Raw genomic sequence first — 15575 nt, forward strand, 5'->3', positions numbered from 1 at the left:
CTAGGTGTGTTCATTGCTACTCTTGTGTAGCAAGATCTTAGTCCTACTTAGTAGATCTTAGTCCCACTTAGTAGACAGAGCTAGGAAATAAGTGTGTCTACTAATTCAGCATACACATACATTTATGACTATGTCTATTTGTATGTATATTATAAACTGTTCATATGAATATTCAGGAGCTTTTCTTAATCTTAGCTTATATAATAACTTCATTCTTTTAGTCTTCTTTTTAATTGGCTTTTATCTTTTTCATCCTCATGATTCTGGGGTTTGGTTTTACTTCATCTATGCTTTATATTGTAGATTTCTGAAATACTTTTGAGGTAAAAAAGAAAACAATTAATATAGAGCAAAGTATATATTTTTAGTGCTTTATTTGGTTCCTAGAGATATTAAGTATTGACTTACTTATTTTTCTGATATTAATAGAACCATACAGCTGAAGATTTATTTAATGGACATCGTCATAACCAAATTATTCGACTCCAACGCTATTGTCAGGTATCAAAGTTGTGTCTTAAATGTAGTTTTCCAAAATATTGATTATAATTTTCTTTACATCATTTAATGTCATTGTACTCATTTTAATAATATTTATTTATTTGGCTGCTCTGGATCTTAGTTGCAGCCTGTGGGTTCTTCCATCTTCATTGTGGCCTGCAAGATCTTTTAGTTGCAGCATGAGTGTCATTGTACTATTAATAGAAATTTTGCTATGCCAAGTTCTCTATGATTATTCATTCCATTGTGATACTTTAAAAAATATCTACTTAGAACAACATTCCTAAGTGAAAAACTTGAAATAAAAATATGGTTTTTGTTTTTTAAAAAATATAGCCCATAACTGGTCAACTGTAGTTAAGTGTCTTTCATCTAGACTGTTCAATACTGAATTTCTCCAATATTCTCTTTTAAGGAAGTTGGCTGATTTGGATGAAATTTATTATGCCTAAATGCGTGTTAAAATATCTCAGTTGAAGTACAATGGCAGCCCACCACTGTTTTTTTAATGAGTATATCTTATATAATTTTGAGGGGATTTTGTAAAAATTGACATATTGGTGGAGACTGATAGAAGTATGTAACTATCAAGGATTTTGTGAGCTGCATACCCTAGCAATAATGAACATTTATAACAAATGTTTCTTAACATATAACATTTCTTTGATACAATGAACTAACATACTTTGAAAAGTAAGAAGTGTTTATGAGAGTCTTTATCATTATCACTATTGAGAACAGAAGTGGAACACGTAAAGGGGACTTTTGGTGTCTTCTGGGGAAGAATGTACAGAGAGCAGGAACGTAGGGGCTAAGTAGGGAGTTCTGATTTTGAGCAGTGCTAGCCCAGCCTGCTTTACATCAGGATCCACGAGGTTGATGAATGAGGTTGACAGGGCTCTGCCAGGACCTTCTGAACGATTGTGCAAGACGCGGTGGGATGCAGCATCTCCCATCAGACATGCCCAGGTTTCAGAGTCACAGCCCTGCAGTGGGCCCTTGGGGGATCCTCTCCATTTCTCCTCCTGTGCCGGCTCCCTCCTGTCTTCAGCGCCTTCCCTTCCCAGTCTAGGCCACACGGGGCAGCACTTCCACCTGTTGTTTTTTATCCTTCCCAGCGTCCCCTTTAGTAAAACCCCAGCCCTGTCCAGCCAGGCTGGGAAGCAGAGGGGAGGACCTCTGCTGGGGACTGGTGACCCTCAGACAACCCCAATCCTTCTCGCTTATTTCATGGAGAAAATGGTGAAGCGTGGAGCAGAAATCCCCTCCAAGTCCCGATTCTTCTCACAGCCCACAAACCTGCCTAGTTCCATCTCTGCCAACCTCCTTCCTGACCGCTGGAGGGGGAAAAGGGTTCCCCCTGTAAGGCTAACACTATCACTTCCTCTGGTTTCTGCATCTGATCCTCTTTCCCTGTGTTCAGACACCTCCTTTCATCCATCACCCTCCTCTTTCCTGGATCTTCAGCCTCTGTCTCTGTCACTCTCAGCATATTCATTCTCCCACTGTTATTTTTTAAAATCACTTCTTTTGGCCTCCTATCCCTCTCTAGCTGTCATCTTCTCTCTCTGCTTATCTTTATAACCCAGTTCTTTAAATGTCATTTATGTTATCTAAGCGCCTGACTTCCTGTTTTTAGCTCTCTTAATTATAAAAGTAAAACATATACACACAGTTCAAAGAAAAGTTAAAGAATAGACAATGGCTTAAATGAAAAATTAAAGAATAGAGAATGGCTTAAATGAAACATGAAAGTCTTTTCTTCTCCACCTTTGGCCCTATACCTTGGAGGTAACCACTTTTAACAGTCTATTTTAAATTCTTCTTGTAGTTTCTATCATTATACAAATAGTACACCCTATTTCTTTTTGTGTTAACTTTTGGTGTTAACTGTTAACTTATCACTTTGAAAAATTAGAAATTTAGCTCTTTCATCTTCCCCACTCTGAAATTAGTTATACTGAATTTATAGTTTATTGCTCTCTGTTAGTTTTTGCTATTAAACTTATATTACCTGTTCTGTCAGCTTTAGACAGCAGTCTTTTAACTGTAATCACACCCCATTGTATAAGAATTAGACATTTCCATTCCATACACTGTCCTCCATTTATCTTCTTTCTAATGCTCATTTCTCACATTCCTAACACTGACAAATATATAAATTCTGCTCTGTAAACTATTACTAAGCCTTCCATGTTTTAGATACAAATTATTTACAGAAATAAAAATTAATCAGTACATACAGTGCTAGGATTTTATAAACATTATTTTCTATACAACCAAATGGTATCTTTGGCCTCATAGGGAAACATATATCTTTATTTTTAACTGAAGCATAATTGACATACAACATGATATTAATTTCAGGTGTACAGTGTAATGATTAAACATTTTTATACATTGCAAAATGATTACCATAATAAGTCTAGTTATCATCTGTCACCATACAGTTACAAATTTTTTTTCTTATGATGACAACTTTTCTTATGTTACTTTCAAATTTGCAGTACAGCATTATTGGCTGGAGTTGCCATGCTGTACATTACATCTCCATGATTTATTTTACAACTGGAAATTTGTATCCCTTGATCCACTCTACCCATTTTGCCCACCCTGCAACAACACTCCCTTCTGGCAGCTACCAACTGTTTTCTGTATCTATGACTTTTGTTTTGTTTATTAGGTTCTGCATGTAAGTGAAATCATGGTGTTTGTCTTCTTTTGACTTACTTCACTTAGCAATCCATGTTGTCACAAATGACAAGGTTTCATTCTTTTTTACGCCTGAGTACTTTTCCACTGTCTGTATATATACCACATCTTCTTTATTCATTGATGGGCAGTTAGGGTGTTTCTATATCTTGACTATTGTAAATAGTGCTTCAGTGAACGTAGAGGTGCATGTATCTTTTCAAATTAGTTTTTCATTTTATTTGGACAGATACCTAGAAGTGGAATTGCTGGATCATATGGTATTTTTATTTTAAGTTTTCTGAGGAACATCCATATTATTTTCCATAGTGGCTGTGCCAATTTACATTCCCACCAAAAGCACGGAGGGTTGTCTTTTCTCCACATCCTTGCCAACACTTGTTATTTCTTGTCCTTTTGATAATAGCCATTCTGACAGCTGTGAGATGATATCATGTTGTGGTTTTGATTTGTGTTTTCCTGATTAGAAATGTTGAGCATCATTTTCATGTGCCTATTGGGCATCTGTATGTCTTTGGAAAATCTGTTCAAGTCCTCTGCCCATTTTTTAATCAGTTTGTTTGTTTTTTGTTGAGTTCTATGAGTTCTTTATATGTTTTAGTTTTTAACCTCTTATCAGATACATAATTTGCAAATATCTTCTCCCCTTCAATAGGTTGCCTTTTTATTTTGTTGATGGTTTCCTTCACTGTGCAGAATTTTTTTTTCTTTTTAGTTTGATATAGTTCCATTTGTTTATTTTTTCTTTTGTTGCTGTTGCCTTTGGAATCAGATCCAAAAAAACTTTGCTAAGACTGATGTCAAGGTACTTTCTGCTTATGTTTTCTTATAAGAGTTTTATTGTTTCTGGTCTTACATTCAAGTCTTTAATCTATTTTGAATTAATTAAGAAATATAATCTTATAAGTTGCTAAGTTGCTAATTTTCTACTAGTCAGGGTCCTAAGCATCAAGGTCAACGGATTCTCTCCTGTCTTCCAACAGTGCTCAAAATCATGTCATATTCTAGTTGGATTTATTTGAACAGTGACTTTTTATTTGTCTAAATATTTTCTTCTATAGAAGATTATTTCTTTTGGATTTTCTGCTGACTACTTTTGTTGAAAGGAGAAATATGCCTTTTTATTTCTTTGCTAGGATTTTTGAGCTTCAGAGTCATTTCCATGTTGAATAGAGTCTGCTTTCTTCTTTACGTAATTTTTTGCAAACAAATCCTTCCTGTTATAATTTGCACCAATTACTTTAGAGGCATAACTGTCATCTCAGTACTTCTTTTGACTGCCTGCTGTTTCTGGGATCCCATGGCTTCTTCATCTTGGATTCTCCTCTTGCTTTCTTTACAATTTTCTCTGAGTAACTACTTTTTAAACATTTTTTTTCCCACAGAAAGTTGCATAGGAGTTGAATTTTCAGTCCTTGTATATCCGAAATTTTCTTTGTGTCCTTTTATGTCTCTTATGCCCCATAATTGTCACACATGCTGAGTATGCAATTCTAGATTCAAAATTACTTTCCCATTGAAATTCTATTCTAGCATCAAGTGCTCTTGAGAAGTCCGTTAGTATTATGATTTTTTTTTATAGGTGAAATTTTTTCTCTGGCTTTGGAAACTTTTAGAATCTTTATTTTTTCCCCATGTATCCATGGGCCCTTTCAGTTTGAATATTTGTGCCATTCTTTAGCTCTGATAGAATTTTTCTTCATTTCTTCCTTTCCATATACTCTATTCCCTCTGGAGTAATTTTTATTTTGTTAAAAAATTAATTAATTTGACTGCATCGATCTTAATTGTAGCATGTGGGCCTAGTTGTCACATGGTGTGTGGGATCTTAGTTCCCTGACCAGGGGTTGAATCCACATCCCCTGCATCAGAAGGTGGATTCTTAACCACTGGACCACTAGCAAAGTCCCTGGAGTGACTTGTAATTGGATGTGACAACTCTTACATCATCCGTGTTGCTTAATGTTCATCTCATTTTCTGTCTCTGACCTATGTACAGCATTCTGAGAGATATCCTTGTCTTTGTCTTCCTGATGTTGTGTTTGTATTTTGGGGGCACAATCAATTATATTTGTAATTGTCAGTAATTTGTTATTTTCTGATTGCCACTGTTTTATAGCATTAATATTTTTATTTTATTGTGTGATATCATCCTGAGTGTCTAGGAGCATTTGGATTATTAAAAGTGTTGTTCTGTTTTTGAAATTACATCTTTCTCCTGTAAGTTCATTGTGCTGTCCACTGGTCCCCCTCTGCTCAGTCTAAATCTATCTGAATGATTCTCTCTATCAAAGGCTTTGCTTTGATACAATTCTGATTCCAAAATCTATGTCTTTAGCCTCTGCCACTTTTCATGGCCCCAGAATCATGAATGTATCTAGCCAATGCCTGCTGAAGAACTCGGTATAATGTGTACAAAATAATTTTCTCCATATTCCCTCTCTCAGGTTAACTACCATCATGTCTTTAATTAAGTTGGAAATCCAGACATTATCTTTGACTAGTTCCTTCCCCTCTCCCCCATTAACCAAGTCCTAAGGATTCTCTTTCTTTAATATCACTCAAAACAGTTTCTTGTACATCCTAACCACCACATCTTTGATTCAGATCCTCACCATTTTGCATTTTAATCTTTTCTAAAGATGAGTTTGCCTCATGTCTTTCCCATGATTGAGTTTCTATTGGGTGAAAATCTCAAAATGGCACTACTTGCCTCCCCAGCTTTCTTCCCCAATGCTTTTTCCTCTAAGTTTCACATTTTGTATTAAGCCATAGATAGTTCCCTAAATATATTATGCTAATTCATGTTCTGGTCTTTTAGAATTTTCTGTTCTTTCTGTTCTATATGCCCTTCCATGCATCCTCACCAAGCAAATAGTTTCTCACCTTTTAATTCTCAACATAGTCATTTCCTTCTCTGAAAAGCCTACCATGACTGCCAGTCTGGATTGGGTCCCATTTTTTCTGTGCACACTTATTACTTGTGTCATGGCACTGGTAGTAATAATAATAATAGATGAGCGTTATTGGACTGGTTATTATGTACTATAATTACTATGTTAATATCAGTATAAGACTCCATTACCTCATTTTGTCCTCAGGATAACTTTTGAGATTTTTACCCCCAATTCTACATATGAGAAGATTGAAGCATAGAGAAGTTAAGTGCCCAAGTTCATAGAGCTAATAAGTGGTAGAACTCTAGTATTTGAACTCAACCTTGTCCCCCTAGACCCTGTGCTATTTATCCCAGTGTAATAAGCCAGTGAGTCTCATACTTGATCATGCATTAGAATTACTTGGAGGGCTCTCTCCTAGCGATGAGTTCCTGTATCAGCAGGTCTGAGGTGGGGGATTTTTTTTTGCATTTCTGACAAGCTGTGGGTGATACTGATGCTGCCAGTGCATGGACACTGTTCTAGGCTGCTAATCAATTTATTTATTGATATTATCTATTTTTCTCTCTCTTCAGCTAAAATAGAAGTTCCTTAGGGCAGGAGTATTTCTTTTTTTTTTTTTAGTGTCCATATTCCCAGCATCTAGCAAAGTTGTTCTGACAGGTAGTAAGCCCCCAATGAACGTTTAACTTGAATTAATGAATGAATGAGGTAGTGGTTCTGACCTCTTTGTATAAGTGTATTTTTGCCTGAATGAAATTTCTGTGTATTTCAGGATTTTTTGGGTTTTATCAGTTACATACTGATTGGCATAGAGGGGCTGTGTACTCAAAGGTTTTGTAAGGTTGTTAATTGCATGACTGTAAAATACTTTGAAGCCAAACATCTATTGTATTTGGCTCACTATTCTTTCTGGAATGGGCCGCTCTCTGCCTGTTAGTTTATACTGACATTGTATGGAAAGAGGCTCTTTTGCCTTTTAGCAGATTTGAACATTTCTTTCCTAAAAAAGCACCTTCCTTGATGTAAAATGACTCCATCATAAATGTGATGGCTTATAGGAATTGTGGTACATTTACTTTCCAGTATTCAAGCTTCTTCAAATGCCTGTATGATATGGAGTAGTTGAGTGGGAAGTTGGGGTGCTTTATCTCAGCCAGCTTGGCTCTGGATCACCAACAACCAGGCATCAAGTGGGAAACAAGAAATTTCTGATGGCTTGAGAACTTTCTTTGATTCTGGCAGTCAAAATTTGGTTTATTGGCATTTTCTTATATGTTACTGTTTTTTTCCAAAAAGGAACACTAAATTTTTTTATTGTAACAGAATTTGCAAGAACTTACTGAAATCATCAATAGTCAAATTAACCGCCTTCGTGAACTAGTTTCAGAAATACGGCGTTCTTTGGAGACACCACAGATGCCACCCTGTGTAAGTATTAGAACATTTTTACTACTTCCATAAACTTATATTTCCTAAAGAACCACTCAGTTACAAGTGAGAGAGAGCTAATAAGTCTGAGATTAGCAAGACTGATTTATACTTTAGCAGTAGGTTGGAAACTAAACTTCTGTTGGAAGAATGCTAAAGTTTAGATTTGAGACATGATGCTGAATATTTTTGTTTGTAACCATAAGGTATAAAGTGCAATCAAAATGTAGGTATGAAGAGGAATAAAAATCATATAATCAAAACTCAGCATTTATACTTGACTGTGGAAAATGATGTTGCAGGGAAAATAAGTATTAATGATTTTACCTACTTTTCAATGTTTATTTTTACTCACAGATGATTTATACTGTCTATGTGTCATTTTAGAGATCATCTGGATTTACGCATAAAGGTTTTGACTGTATACCTCATAGAAAAATTAATGTCTAGAATCCAAAGAAAGGAGCTTAACCCATCCTGTTCTTTTATCCTGGACAGGGAGATGATAACCCATCTTTACCAGCAGAGAGGCAGGAAAATGATGCTGAGACCAATCCAGGAGGAACATCTCTTCAGTCAGCAGCATCCCCTGAACGGCAGCAACTGGAGTGCCCCGAGAGTCCACCACTTCCCGTGATTGTCTGTGCATGCTCATTACAGCCGAATCATGAGTCAGGCAGCCCAGAAACTAGGCGTTTTTATCTGTCCCTTTTCAATGAAGGTGATGAAAGTGCCAACAATGATCTCTCATCTGCCCAGGATTCTCTAGCACAACCTACAGCACATCTTCCACAAGCAGAATCCAGTCTGCACGACAACTTTGAGACAGTGAGAGATTCAGCTATAAATAACAACATGAACCCAGACACTGCCTTGCCATCTCTCTGCATCCCTCCCAATTTTGGTGAGTTTGAAATGGCACACATTTTAAATAGCATCTTGGTAATCTAGATTAAAAAGCTTCCTCAATGCAAACTAGTGCTAGTGGTTTTTCGATTCAATGGACATGAACTTGGGCAACCTCTGAGAGATGGTGAAGGACAGGGAGGCATGGCATGCTGCAGTCCTTGGGTTCACAGTCCAAGAGTCGGACACGACTGGGTTACTGAACAACAACAACAAAAATACTGAGATAATTGTAGCTTCACATGTAGTTGTAAGAAATAATACAGAGTCATAGCCTTTACCCAATTTCCCAAAGTGATAACATCTTGTGAAACTATGGTAAAATATCACAACCAGGATATTGATGTTGATATAATCCATGGATCATATTCAACTGTTCCCAGTTTGACTTGTATTCATCTGTGTGTCTGTACTTTTAGTTTTATTCTGATTGATCATGTAATAAGGTTTGTATGTCCACCACCATAGTCAAGGGACAACAGTTCCATCACATGGATCACTTGTGTTGCCTTTTTATAACCATGCCCATCACCCTCTGATGACCTGGCCCTCTTCATTCCCTTATCCCTAATTCTTAGAAACCACTTATCTATTCTTCATCTCTAGAACTTTGTCACTTCAAAATTGTTATATATTTGGAGGCATATAGTATATAACATTTTGATACTGGTTTTTTTCACTCAGTATAATGCCCTGGAGATTAAACCAAGTTGTTCAGTAGTTCCTTCCTTTTTATTGCTCAGTACTGCTACTTGGTATGGATGTATCATAGTTTAACCATTCATCTGTTTAAGAAAATTTAGAGTTTTGTAATCCAGGTTTTTATGTTAGGACTAAGGCTGCTGTGAATCTTCATGTACAGGTTTTTGTGTAAATAGAAGTTTTCATTTCTCTGACATGAATACCCAAGAGTGCAATTGCTCGCTATATGTTAACATCATGTTTAATTTTATGAAAAACTACTGGGCTTCCCTGGTGGCTCAGATGGTAAAGAATCTGCCTGCAATGCAGGAGATCAGGGTTTGATCCCTGGGTTGAGAAGATTCCCTGGAGAAGGAAATGGTAACCCACTCCAGTATTCTTGCCTGGAAAATCCCATGCCCAGAGGGCCTGGCGGGCTATAGTCCATGGGTTGCAAAGAGTCAGACGTGACTGAGCGACTGTCACTTTGTACTTTCACCTGTTTTCCAGTGTAGGTGTACCATTTTCCATTCCTGCCAGAAAGGTATGCGTTTCTCTGGAGCCATATTTTTGCTCTCTTCCTGTTCTTTCTTCCTGTTGATGCTTCATGAGTCCTTCTTTCATCATATCCTATCTGGTAGAAGATTTTCTTTTAAATTTACTTTAAGAATAAGTCTGCCAAGGACAAAACCTTTTAGTTTTCCTTTGTGCGATAATGTCTTTGTTTCCCCTTCTTTTCTGAAGGACAGTTTCACTCAGTATGGAATTCCTGGATGAGAATTTTTATATTATAGCCCTTGAAAATTTTTTATTTGTAGAAACACCAGGAGAAGCAGAAACCAGCCTTGCAAGCAGCACTAAGATAATGCATTACCCAACTTTACTGGAAAATGTCAGGGGCCAGGATACTGTCTCATCTGACGTAATTCCTCCCAATTTTGGTGAGTTTGAAATGATATACATTGCAAGTAGCACTGTTTCATCTAGATTCCTTAATGCAACTCCATGGTAGCTCTTTTATATATTATGCTTTTAATTTTGAGGTAATTTTAGATTCATGTGTAGTTGTAAGAAATTATATGGAGATCCTATTTTTGCTTCATCTATCTTCCTTAATAAAAACATCTTGCAAAACTATAGTAAAATAAAAAAAAAACAGTATACTGACATTGATTAAATCCACGTGTGTGTGTGTGTGCATTTAGTTCTATGCAATTTTATTTCATGCATCAGTGTGTTTGCTCTGGGCTTCCCTGGTGGCTCAGATGGTAAAGAATCTGCCTGCAATGCAGGAGATCAGGGTTTGATCCCTGGGTTGAGAAGATTCCCTGGAGAAGGAAATGGTAACCCACTCCAGTATTCTTGCCTGGAAAATCCCATGCCCAGAGGGCCTGGCGGGCTATAGTCCATGGGTTGCAAAGAGTCAGACGTGACTGAGCGACTGTCACTTTGTACTTTCACCTGTTTTCCAGTGTAGGTGTACCAGTTTTCCATTCCTGCCAGAAAGGTATGAGTTTCTCTGGAGCCATATTTTTGCTCTCTTCCTGTTCTTTCTTCCTGTTGATGCTTCATGAGTCCTTCTTTCATCATATCCTATCTGGTAGAAGATTTTCTTTTAAATTTACTTTAAGAATAAGTCTGCCAAGGACAAAACCTTTTAGTTTTCCTTTGTGCGATAATGTCTTTGTTTCCCCTTCTTTTCTGAAGGACAGTTTCACTCAGTATGGAATTCCTGGATGAGAATTTTTATATTATAGCCCTTGAAAATTTTTTATTTGTAGAAACACCAGGAGAAGCAGAAACCAGCCTTGCAAGCAGCACTAAGATAATGCATTACCCAACTTTACTGGAAAATGTCAGGGGCCAGGATACTGTCTCATCTGACGTAATTCCTCCCAATTTTGGTGAGTTTGAAATGATATACATTGCAAGTAGCACTGTTTCATCTAGATTCCTTAATGCAGCTCCATGGTAGCTCTTTTATATATTATGCTTTTAATTTTGAGGTAATTTTAGATTCATGTGTAGTTGTAAGAAATTATATGGAGATCCTATTTTTGCTTCATCTATCTTCCTTAATAAAAACATCTTGCAAAACTATAGTAAAATAAAAAAAAAAAACAGTATACTGACATTGATTAAATCCACGTGTGTGTGTGTGTGCATTTAGTTCTATGCAATTTTATTTCATGCATCAGTGTGTTTGCTCTGGGCTTCCCTGGTGGCTCAGATGGTAAAGAATCTGCCTGCAATGCAGGAGATCAGGGTTTGATCCCTGGGTTGAGAAGATTCCCTGGAGAAGGAAATGGTAACCCACTCCAGTATTCTTGCCTGGAAAATCCCATGCCCAGAGGGCCTGGCGGGCTATAGTCCATGGGTTGCAAAGAGTCAGACGTGACTGAGCGACTGTCACTTTGTACTTTCACCTGTTTTCCAGTGTAGGTGTACCATTTTCCATTCCTGCCAGAAAGGTATGAGTTTCTCTGGAGCCATATTTTTGCTCTCTTCCTGTTCTTTCTTCCTGTTGATGCTTCATGAGTCCTTCTTTCATCATATCCTATCTGGTAGAAGATTTTCTTTTAAATTTACTTTAAGAATAAGTCTGCCAAGGACAAAACCTTTTAGTTTTCCTTTGTGCGATAATGTCTTTGTTTCCCCTTCTTTTCTGAAGGACAGTTTCACTCAGTATGGAATTCCTGGATGAGAATTTTTATATTATAGCCCTTGAAAATTTTTTATTTGTAGAAACACCAGGAGAAGCAGAAACCAGCCTTGCAAGCAGCACTAAGATAATGCATTACCCAACTTTACTGGAAAATGTCAGGGGCCAGGATACTGTCTCATCTGACGTAATTCCTCCCAATTTTGGTGAGTTTGAAATGATATACATTGCAAGTAGCACTGTTTCATCTAGATTCCTTAATGCAGCTCCATGGTAGCTCTTTTATATATTATGCTTTTAATTTTGAGGTAATTTTAGATTCATGTGTAGTTGTAAGAAATTATATGGAGATCCTATTTTTGCTTCATCTATCTTCCTTAATAAAAACATCTTGCAAAACTATAGTAAAATAAAAAAAAAAACAGTATACTGACATTGATTAAATCCACGTGTGTGTGTGTGTGCATTTAGTTCTATGCAATTTTATTTCATGCATCAGTGTGTTTGCTCTGGGCTTCCCTGGTGGCTCAGATGGTAAAGAATCTGCCTGCAATGCAGGAGATCAGGGTTTGATCCCTGGGTTGAGAAGATTCCCTGGAGAAGGAAATGGTAACCCACTCCAGTATTCTTGCCTGGAAAATCCCATGCCCAGAGGGCCTGGCGGGCTATAGTCCATGGGTTGCAAAGAGTCAGACGTGACTGAGCGACTGTCACTTTGTACTTTCACCTGTTTTCCAGTGTAGGTGTACCATTTTCCATTCCTGCCAGAAAGGTATGAGTTTCTCTGGAGCCATATTTTTGCTCTCTTCCTGTTCTTTCTTCCTGTTGATGCTTCATGAGTCCTTCTTTCATCATATCCTATCTGGTAGAAGATTTTCTTTTAAATTTACTTTAAGAATAAGTCTGCCAAGGACAAAACCTTTTAGTTTTCCTTTGTGCGATAATGTCTTTGTTTCCCCTTCTTTTCTGAAGGACAGTTTCACTCAGTATGGAATTCCTGGATGAGAATTTTTATATTATAGCCCTTGAAAATTTTTTATTTGTAGAAACACCAGGAGAAGCAGAAACCAGCCTTGCAAGCAGCACTAAGATAATGCATTACCCAACTTTACTGGAAAATGTCAGGGGCCAGGATACTGTCTCATCTGACGTAATTCCTCCCAATTTTGGTGAGTTTGAAATGATATACATTGCAAGTAGCACTGTTTCATCTAGATTCCTTAATGCAGCTCCATGGTAGCTCTTTTATATATTATGCTTTTAATTTTGAGGTAATTTTAGATTCATGTGTAGTTGTAAGAAATTATATGGAGATCCTATTTTTGCTTCATCTATCTTCCTTAATAAAAACATCTTGCAAAACTATAGTAAAATAAAAAAAAAAACAGTATACTGACATTGATTAAATCCACGTGTGTGTGTGTGTGCATTTAGTTCTATGCAATTTTATTTCATGCATCAGTGTGTTTGCTCTGGGCTTCCCTGGTGGCTCAGATGGTAAAGAATCTGCCTGCAATGCAGGAGATCAGGGTTTGATCCCTGGGTTGAGAAGATTCCCTGGAGAAGGAAATGGTAACCCACTCCAGTATTCTTGCCTGGAAAATCCCATGCCCAGAGGGCCTGGCGGGCTATAGTCCATGGGTTGCAAAGAGTCAGACGTGACTGAGCGACTGTCACTTTGTACTTTCACCTGTTTTCCAGTGTAGGTGTACCATTTTCCATTCCTGCCAGAAAGGTATGAGTTTCTCTGGAGCCATATTTTTGCTCTCTTCCTGTTCTTTCTTCCTGTTGATGCTTCATGAGTCCTTCTTTCATCATATCCTATCTGGTAGAAGATTTTCTTTTAAATTTACTTTAAGAATAAGTCTGCCAAGGACAAAACCTTTTAGTTTTCCTTTGTGCGATAATGTCTTTGTTTCCCCTTCTTTTCTGAAGGACAGTTTCACTCAGTATGGAATTCCTGGATGAGAATTTTTATATTATAGCCCTTGAAAATTTTTTATTTGTAGAAACACCAGGAGAAGCAGAAACCAGCCTTGCAAGCAGCACTAAGATAATGCATTACCCAACTTTACTGGAAAATGTCAGGGGCCAGGATACTGTCTCATCTGACGTAATTCCTCCCAATTTTGGTGAGTTTGAAATGATATACATTGCAAGTAGCACTGTTTCATCTAGATTCCTTAATGCAGCTCCATGGTAGCTCTTTTATATATTATGCTTTTAATTTTGAGGTAATTTTAGATTCATGTGTAGTTGTAAGAAATTATATGGAGATCCTATTTTTGCTTCATCTATCTTCCTTAATAAAAACATCTTGCAAAACTATAGTAAAATAAAAAAAAAAAACAGTATACTGACATTGATTAAATCCACGTGTGTGTGTGTGTGCATTTAGTTCTATGCAATTTTATTTCATGCATCAGTGTGTTTGCTCTGGGCTTCCCTGGTGGCTCAGATGGTAAAGAATCTGCCTGCAATGCAGGAGATCAGGGTTTGATCCCTGGGTTGAGAAGATTCCCTGGAGAAGGAAATGGTAACCCACTCCAGTATTCTTGCCTGGAAAATCCCATGCCCAGAGGGCCTGGCGGGCTATAGTCCATGGGTTGCAAAGAGTCAGACGTGACTGAGCGACTGTCACTTTGTACTTTCACCTGTTTTCCAGTGTAGGTGTACCAGTTTTCCATTCCTGCCAGAAAGGTATGAGTTTCTCTGGAGCCATATTTTTGCTCTCTTCCTGTTCTTTCTTCCTGTTGATGCTTCATGAGTCCTTCTTTCATCATATCCTATCTGGTAGAAGATTTTCTTTTAAATTTACTTTAAGAATAAGTCTGCCAAGGACAAAACCTTTTAGTTTTCCTTTGTGCGATAATGTCTTTGTTTCCCCTTCTTTTCTGAAGGACAGTTTCACTCAGTATGGAATTCCTGGATGAGAATTTTTATATTATAGCCCTTGAAAATTTTTTATTTGTAGAAACACCAGGAGAAGCAGAAACCAGCCTTGCAAGCAGCACTAAGATAATGCATTACCCAACTTTACTGGAAAATGTCAGGGGCCAGGATACTGTCTCATCTGACGTAATTCCTCCCAATTTTGGTGAGTTTGAAATGATATACATTGCAAGTAGCACTGTTTCATCTAGATTCCTTAATGCAGCTCCATGGTAGCTCTTTTATATATTATGCTTTTAATTTTGAGGTAATTTTAGATTCATGTGTAGTTGTAAGAAATTATATGGAGATCCTATTTTTGCTTCATCTATCTTCCTTAATAAAAACATCTTGCAAAACTATAGTAAAATAAAAAAAAAAACAGTATACTGACATTGATTAAATCCACGTGTGTGTGTGTGTGCATTTAGTTCTATGCAATTTTATTTCATGCATCAGTGTGTTTGCTCTGGGCTTCCCTGGTGGCTCAGATGGTAAAGAATCTGCCTGCAATGCAGGAGATCAGGGTTTGATCCCTGGGTTGAGAAGATTCCCTGGAGAAGGAAATGGTAACCCACTCCAGTATTCTTGCCTGGAAAATCCCATGCCCAGAGGGCCTGGCGGGCTATAGTCCATGGGTTGCAAAGAGTCAGACGTGACTGAGCGACTGTCACTTTGTACTTTCACCTGTTTTCCAGTGTAGGTGTACCATTTTCCATTCCTGCCAGAAAGGTATGAGTTTCTCTGGAGCCATATTTTTGCTCTCTTCCTGTTCTTTCTTCCTGTTGATGCTTCATGAGTCCTTCTTTCATCATATCCTATCTGGTAGAAGATTTTCTTTTAAATTTACTTTA

The 15575-nt window shown here is 37.3% G+C and overlaps 1 protein-coding gene across 1 annotated transcript in view; it reads left to right on the top strand.

Moving 5' to 3' along the window:
• BEND2 (BEN domain containing 2) overlaps positions 1–15575 on the top strand; it is a 63842-nt gene that overhangs the window by 15321 nt on the left and 32946 nt on the right. The window contains exons 4-12 of the mRNA XM_059883893.1: positions 430–501; positions 7437–7541; positions 8040–8445; positions 9947–10069; positions 10910–11032; positions 11874–11996; positions 12837–12959; positions 13800–13922; positions 14765–14887. Of these exons, the coding sequence (XP_059739876.1) occupies positions 430–501; positions 7437–7541; positions 8040–8445; positions 9947–10069; positions 10910–11032; positions 11874–11996; positions 12837–12959; positions 13800–13922; positions 14765–14887 (1321 nt within the window). The remainder of the gene's footprint in view (positions 1–429; positions 502–7436; positions 7542–8039; positions 8446–9946; positions 10070–10909; positions 11033–11873; positions 11997–12836; positions 12960–13799; positions 13923–14764; positions 14888–15575) is intronic.

The sequence above is a fragment of the Bos taurus genome, chromosome X (genome assembly GCF_002263795.3).
Source record: "Bos taurus isolate L1 Dominette 01449 registration number 42190680 breed Hereford chromosome X, ARS-UCD2.0, whole genome shotgun sequence".
In the NCBI taxonomy this organism is placed as follows: Eukaryota; Metazoa; Chordata; class Mammalia; order Artiodactyla; family Bovidae; genus Bos; species Bos taurus.